General features: G+C 36.6%; 1 protein-coding gene across 1 annotated transcript; it reads right to left on the bottom strand.

Annotated features, from left to right (window-relative positions):
• LOC140154715 (uncharacterized) lies at nt 1-8,227 on the bottom strand. The gene is made up of 4 exons (XM_072177284.1): nt 7,896-8,227; nt 3,354-3,501; nt 1,782-1,971; nt 1-677 (listed from the first exon to the last, which is right to left on the bottom strand). Exons 1-4 carry the CDS (start codon nt 8,225-8,227, stop codon nt 1-3), a joined length of 1,347 nt encoding a protein of 448 aa, XP_072033385.1.

Below are 8,227 nucleotides of genomic sequence, written 5' to 3'. Positions count from 1 at the left end.
CTAAGAATTATTCTGCTCATTGGGTCTTTGCACCCTTCCTCGTCTCACCTTAGCCAGCTGCCATGCTACTTCTCCAACATCCGAGTTAAAATACTCCATGAAATGTTCCCTAATCTTACCAGCAGCATTGCTGAAATTATTACTCCCCACCCTTGCAACTGATTCAATCAAACTCCCACCCTCATGCTGCACAATTCGTCTCCATTGACCATTTTCTTCTTCGTTTCTGTCCATGAACTGTGCTGGACAATAAACCCTTTCTTCAGGTGGCATATCCTCTTCTGCTTTCAACAGGAAATTATGCAACACAATCGCAGCTTTGACATAGGATATTAGGCGCTCTGGTCGGGCTATTGTCGAGCCCTTGAATATCCTCCATCTTGCTACCAAAATGCCGAATGCATTTTCAATAATCCGTCGTGCCCTAGACAGCCTATAGTTATAAATGAGTTTCTCCTCTGGAATATTAACACCAGGAAATGGTCGCATCAGGTTTTGTTTCAAGGGGAAAGCTTCATCTGCTATGACAACATATGGAAACCCCACCTCTTCTTTCCATCCAGGGAGGCTTGAGGCGGGTGGCAAATTCAGCTCAGATGGATTGTCTACTAACTTACTGCCAAAACTGGTATTTGAAAAGACTCCGCCATCAGAGTTTCTTCCAGGGCATCCAATATCTGAAAGTAACAATACAAAAATGATAAATGAAACCCATTACATAAGTAAATTCATGCGTGTTTACACTATCATATTTTAACTTTTTTTATATGTTCTGAGGGGCACTTGTATTCCAAGTTGTATATCATCCACGTACAGAAAACAAGTAAAAAGGACAGTAATTGCACTCTGTGAACTTTCATGTAGTCGTGGTGTTCAAGGTGAGGTGAAAGGTCCTTTGAGGTCAAGTTGTCAAATAGACTGAAAATGAACTAAAAATTCCACATGAATATTTAGTATGTGTGGTGTTCACTACCCATTTCTTCAGATGACCTAATCGGGAATGCTTTCCTGATATCTGAAGTCGCTTACTCTTCTCATAATAAATTGTACAAAATCACAATATTGCTAAATGTGTAGTGTTTTGTCTTTAATAAACTGATAATGCTGTAGCTGACATGATATTGCCAGAAAAATGTGTACATGTATGTATTGTGTGTCTAATTTACCAAGCCATTTATCTTTTATTTATCTATTTTTATTTACTGTATTGTAACTAATAAAAATTCTTTGAACATTGGTACCATATTCTACTTAAATAATAATCCCTACCCAATCACGATGTTTGTGGTGTCATAGGTATTTTCAGTACAGAATCAGGGACATCATGCACTCTCAAGAATTTATGAATCTCTACTTGAAACCAGACACAGAAAACAATGATGCATAAAAAGCTGCATGGCGCAACTAATTTTACCTATTTTCTGCGACAAAAAAATGCTTTAGTAATCAATGTATTTCAATGGCTTCAACTTTGTCAATAATGCTGTTTCCTTTTTTTTTGCCAAAATTTGTTATTTCAGAAATTATACCTAATGATAATTTTTACAATTTATCCTTTGCTTTTAAGGGAGTTATACACAATTGTAATTTTTTTGTACTTTCGATGGGATCACTGAATGGGACTTTATTGAAAATATATAAATGTAATGTATGCTACCAAAAATGGATTTCAACTTGCAGAATCGTCATCATTTCACATGTTCAGACCAACAGGTGTTTTTTTTAATATAATTTTTACGATCCTCCAGATGAGCAAATCACTGAATAGGCCTTTAACTTACCTACAAATGTGAAACAGTAGTTGGCGTCACAAAGAGCCATCAATACAATGGAGTGCGTCTTCTTATAATTAAAGTAGTTGCTTCCTGCATTTGGGGGAGCTTGCATGGTTACATGTTTCCCATCCAGCGCCCCTAGGCAATGTGGAAATTGCCATTTGTCCTCAAAGCCATGGGCAATTTCAAGCCAATCCTGATAAAATAAGATCAAACCAGTTCTTAAAGTATTACTTCAGTGCAGTGCTAGGAATATTTTACTGTTGAGAAAAATAGTATTAAACATAATCTGAAAATATTTAATATCAGAATCAGAATTTTTATTGATATCCACCTCACATTGTTAAGTTTTCTATTTAAATTGGAAATGATGAGGGAACATTGACATAGGTTGCTATACCAGGAACAACCAAATGTTACATTAAATAATTGAATCAAATATAATGATACATTCAGTGGCGTAGCTTGGATTTTTTCCAGGGGGGGGGGGGGGAGAGCCAATATGGGGCGGGGGCCCAAATACAAGAACAAAAATGGGGGTAGGTGTGGGTGGTGCAAGGCACCCCCACTGGAAAGAAAGTATACTTTTAAAGTAAAAATATAAAAGAAAAAGAAAAAACAAAGGAAAGAGGGAAAATGGTAAACTGGGGTATTATTTAAAAGATATTGCGCACTCCGCAAGACAAATATGCTTTTTGTTATTACTAATTTGGTCTTAATAGAAAGAATTTTGTCCATAATTCTTAATAATTTCCTGGCTAATGTGCGCATGAAGCGTGCTAAAAATGTCCAATTTCAGACAATCTTAGCCCAAAATGAAGGTAAATTATATGTAAAAGCAGCTAAACACACTTGCCCCTATCACTTTTCAAACTGGCAGCTCAATATGTCAAATCATGGTGAAAAACACAGCCTGAGACTGAGAGCAATTTAATCCAAATTTCAAGAAAACATTTGACCTCAAATGACATACGGTGACCTTGAAATGACCTTCAAATTATGTGACACAACTTCATAATGTAAAGACCTTCATACTTCACCTATGGCCCAAGTTTCCTTGCAATAGGATTGAACTGTTCATATGAGAGCATTTAATCAAAACTTTAACCAAATTTGTCACACACACCCACCCACCCCCACACACAGATAGGGAAAAGTGATTACATAGTCTCCTGCCTTATCAGGCGAGACAAAAAATAAGGCAGGCCCATATCAAAAATCTAAAAAAACGGTTTTTGGAATGGAGCCTCAAGATTAAAAGAGAAAGACAAAACAATTTCTTTTGGAAAGAGTGGTTTATTGTTGTGATGTACGAAAACAAAATTGCCAAAAATTCACTTTTTGTGAATTTCTTCATAATTGTTGTTTTTACACCAAATCTATATTTATATTAAGATTCATTGATGTCTTGCCCTTATAGAAATGTATACTTTTATATGTCTTGCGTGAAGAATTACAAAGTTATGGCACTTTTACTACATGCATGTCTGAGAGTAGACAGCCACCTTAAATATACAGTTTTATTGGGCAAAATCTATTCAAACTGAATTTACATACATATCACATGAAGTTTCTTACCTCAACTGATGATGGGAATTTGACAAAATGAGCTTGTAATACTTCCCAAATGACATTGCATGTCTCTTCAACTACCATGTTTACTGTCGCTGCACCAACCCTGAACGCAAGCGCCACACTTGCCTGCTCGTTTCCTGATGCAAGATAACTGGAAGTAAATAGAAATATTATTATTGTTATTAAATTTTCTCATTTACTGAGTTTGGCAAATTGGTGAGGCTAAAAACTTTTATGTACATTTGAGGATAGCTAGTAACATTATTATAAATACGCTGGATATGGTTAAGGCGTTTTTCGCCTTCGTGGTTCGAATCCACGCCGTGTACTATTAATAATGTTATCATGTATGCAAAATATTATGGATCCTCAAATGGAACACTAGCTTAGAAAATATGAATTGTTCCGAATAAATTGATGCTCAACAGAGAGTCTTATCTGTATCGTACTATCATTGGAAATACACAGCTATAAATAGCCCTGATTAAATATGCCAGTAACTTTTGCATTGCACCATCGTCGAAAATGCACAGTGAATATCCCGGAACCATTATGCACTCTGGGTTTTTGAACTATTTATTTAATGTGTATCACGCGCCCTGAAAGGGGGAGTGCATTAGGCACATCAACATCTCAGTACAAATTGCAGCTAGGGGTTGAAAGTATGGGCAATTTCAAACATTTTATTTTTTTGGACCCCCTGATGGTCGCATACATCACAAATAGGTCACCCAAAAATGGGGGGTCCGTAACATGAAAATGCTTTCTTCACACTTCAAGTTTGGTTTATTCCAAAAGTATAATACCTATTGTAGCAAATTTGGTGTCATTTTGTAGATAATTATGTTCTTTGTCAAATACAAAAACCCCAAGTCAATTGGACATATACTTTGAGATTTATACTTCAATATGTAAGATGTGTCAATGGAGGATCCGGGGCGGGAGAGCCGGGGTGGGAGAGCCCCATAGGATTGTACACAAAATCGTGAAAATATGGCCAACTTTAAACATTTGTATCTTCAAAAGTACAAGTAGCATATGGACCACAAATTGCACATATATCATCCTGGATTGTAGATCTACCTCATAGTAGATCAAATGTAACAAAAGATGTAACTAATAAATTGCCTAATTAAATGCTAATTAAGACAGTTTTCCCTATATGTTTATGTACAAAGTATGCACGTAACGCCCCTACATTTCTAAGTGGCTTATCTCTTGCCAGAGTCACCCTGCTTATTCAAAAGTACACACATTTTTAAGGAAATTTGATGAGGAATTCAATTATGCTATTAGTTTTAGTGCCAGAAATGACCACCCTGTATGTTTAACGCAAGGGATAGCAAACTCTTTCTTCCTAATTTGCTTGAAGGGCCCATGCAATGTCTTTCTGAATCCATATTTATTTTGAGCTACATAGCTTTCAGAAAAGAAAAATATGGGGTTCATCATGACAAGAAAGATGCTAATTTTGTTGTTGTTTCACCCTGTATATTTCTTACCCACCCTGTATTATGATGTTATACTTTGTTGATTCGGCATCCTTGTAATATAAGCTTTCCAGAAATATATACTTTTAATGGTCTAAAAGGTTTTCATTAAAAGTTGTGTTTAAGTGAATAAAAATTGTGATTTTTTTCTCATTTTACATTAAGTTAAAAAATACACAAAAGATGACAGTTCATGACATGCGACCTGATACACATTTATTAACCTATTACATTTATATTTCACAGGTAGCCGATGTAAATCATGAAGGTTTGAAGTACTGTGATCATGTTTCTTAGTAAGCGAAATTAATCTAGCAGCTGTGTTTTGAATTCGTTGGAGTTTGGAGATCTGTGAGTCAGGTAAACCGTAAAGAAGACTTGCATTGGTCAAGGCGACATGTAATAAAAGCATGAACAAGCATTTCAGTACAATTTTACCGTTTTGTCCCCATTTAGTTTTAAATCATTCATGGTTGACCAGGTTTTAATGATGTTTATATATCTTTCAAACTTTGGAAGAAGATATTAACGTTCACATTCAATTTCTTTGAGCACAATATATATTTGAGTGTCATAGGCAATTTGGCATAAATCATTTTACTGAAACTCTGAGCATTAAGGGGGTACTAGTTACTACACCCCTGTGGTAAATTTGTGACTATTTTTGCATTTTTCTCATAAACTAATAACACACTGGTAACAAAAGTTATGTACGGTATATTATTGGGGCAATTAATCCAATTAACATACTGGAATTTCAGTGACTCGAGACAAGCAGTTTGTTATTTATGATAAGAAAATAGGTACCCTGGTACATCCTAGCGGTACCTTATTTCTTATCATAAATAATGAACAGCTTGTCTTGGGACACTGAAATTCCTTGCCCCTATAATATACATAACTTTTGTTACCAGTGTGTTATTAGTTTTTGAGAAAAATGCAAAATAGAAACAAATTTATCAATGGGTGTACATGTAGTACCCCCTTAATAACATCCTCCAAAGGAGCTGTGTACCAGTTTTGGAGATCCAAAATAGATTAGATACATGGCAACATTATCAATAGTACACGGCGTGGATTCGAACCACGAAGGAGAAAAACGCCTTAACCATATCCAGCGTATTTATAATAATGTTACTAGCTATCCTCAAATGTACATGCATCAGCATGATATACGATCCGGCCAGATGCACTGCTTTTTTCCCCAACATTAATATGTGCACAGACCAGAACTAAGTATACCTTCATACTTATGAAGGTTTGTGCATTTGTGATAAATATGCAGTTCTTATGCCTTCCCCTAGGAATGCGACAAACATCATTCAAACCTTATACCTTTTAGATTTACATTATACCAAGTGGCGTATCATGGCCGCTCCTACATTTTAAAACTTTATGAGTATATCTAATATTCTTAGTCAGTAGGAGTGGTCTATTACGTAGACACATAATCTGATTGGACAATCGCATGATTTTGGATGTTGTCTATCAGACTGTAGACGACCACCATCATCATGCGTGTTGATAACGCGTAACACGTTCATAGAGGTGCGCGTATGTATCGTGTTGTATGTGTAGACGCAGCGCGCAATACTCGCACGCGCTTGCAGTACACGCAACAACAAATGTGAAGTTGTAAAAAAAAATTATAAAAAAGTTATAAAAGTTTTTAGTTAACTGGCTAAGAATGAGAATAAACGATAGGAATTTTTATTTTGACTCTCCTTTACCTATGATAGATGACAGGTAGTCCAAATAATCAGACCCAGAACAAAATATTAATTTCTGACATGATCCTGTTCTGGGTCTGAACTGTTTCTATTCGAAATCTTGATGGCAAATTGGACAAAAGAAGCACATGGTCCTACTTCACAGTTTTTTAATCCCCTATTCATGTTGCGTGAATCACTCTATTGTGGACCATCCTTTTGATACTTGAGTATTTGGACAAGCGGAACAGTTTTGACAGACCCTTTGTCTACCTCTCTATTTGTAAACAGACGAGGAGGTCGAAATCGTCCTCCTCGCCGAAGAGGAAAGTCAGCGTAATAGTACGGCACTGGATGACAGGCAGGTCCAATATTTTTATCGGAGCGGAAAATACTCAAAATATTGGACCTGTCTGTCATCTATCACACGGTAGAGGATAGTCAAAATAAAAATTCCTATCGTTTATTCTTTAAAAATAATATGGTATAGAAAAATTATTAAATTTGTGTACATCGTGGAACATTCAACTACACTTGCATACTCCGCGACTAATACATGAGCGTACAGCGCTACTCTACACGTCCATATTGCGAGGTTATCTGCGTACAACAGCTTACTACGCACAGCCACACAAAGAGTATGTTCCACGATGTACACGAGTTAAGTAATTTTTCTATATTAATAACTATTGGCAACCTGTTTGACCCATCCATACATTCATACATCATGTGATATGCTTACATGTACCTGTGTTCATATCATATATTTTTGTGCTGTAAAATGGTGGTTACAAATGACATGTGTGATTTCAAATCATAGCAAAGATATTTCTTCGTGTTGTGTGCCATATAAACATGATGATGTAGTTTAAATGAAGAGAATCACTTGTATTGTACGTATTGAAACGCCACGGCGTATCCCCGAAGTTAAGTGGAGTTCACTCCCACGAAGTAAGCTTAAATTTTACGCTGCAGTATCAGTTTTCTGCACTGCCAAAACCCTCGACGGCTCAGCCAGGTAACGGTTTATCCTCGTTTCTTTACCACACTTGCACTTTTGCTCTTTGCATACAAAGATAAAGATAATTAATATTTTATGGTCGGCCAAAGGCTCAGCTTCAATTAAAACTTTAAATCGATCAGCTGTTCATGTTTACATTTGTTTGTTTGTAAATATTGCGCACACGTGACTGTACATGCACGACAATTAATTGACATGTGGGTTGATTTGACCAATCACATATTTCGATATTGAAAACAAAGAGGGCAGGTCATTTCATTATACTATATGGGGAAGCCATTAATTTCTGATTGATTGAGAAGAATTAATATATATATTTACTCACCGAATTGTCATTGCAAGCCTCTCCGCAGGTGATATAGGGCATGCATGGGTGTTTTTATGCTGAAGATGGGGCTCTACTCTTGCTAACAGCCAATCAAATTGATCGATGGTCATGCGCATCACTTGCCGGAATCGTTCACCCCCATCGCCCGAATTCCGTAACTCCTGTAACAGATTGTAAAAATCGCCCTGCTGCACCCGATTTTTATTTACTTCGTGCTGGTAGGTGCGGATGCGGCGCCGTCTTCGCCGCCTCAAAACTACCAAAATCAACAGAAGAAGGACATTATTAGCAATGATAGCGTTTCTGTGAGGGGCGAAGCCCGGCGCCAT

This window comes from Amphiura filiformis, chromosome 1 (genome assembly GCF_039555335.1).
Source record: "Amphiura filiformis chromosome 1, Afil_fr2py, whole genome shotgun sequence".
NCBI lineage: Eukaryota > Metazoa > Echinodermata > Ophiuroidea > Amphilepidida > Amphiuridae > Amphiura > Amphiura filiformis.
Note: the sequence above shows the minus strand (reverse complement) of the source record. Positions and strands in the feature narration are given on the sequence as shown.

Excerpts from the sequence above, each read along its gene's own strand:
- LOC140154715 (XM_072177284.1), bottom strand. The coding sequence starts at position 8,227 with ATGGCGCCGGGCTTCGCCCCTCACAGAAACGCTATCATTGCTAATAAT. Across the intron at positions 1,972-3,353 it reads AATTCCCATCATCAGTTGAG|GATTGGCTTGAAATTGCCCA; the intron begins GTAAGAAACTTC and ends TTATTTTATCAG. Across the intron at positions 678-1,781 it reads CTACTGTTTCACATTTGTAG|ATATTGGATGCCCTGGAAGA; the intron begins GTAAGTTAAAGG and ends TGTTACTTTCAG.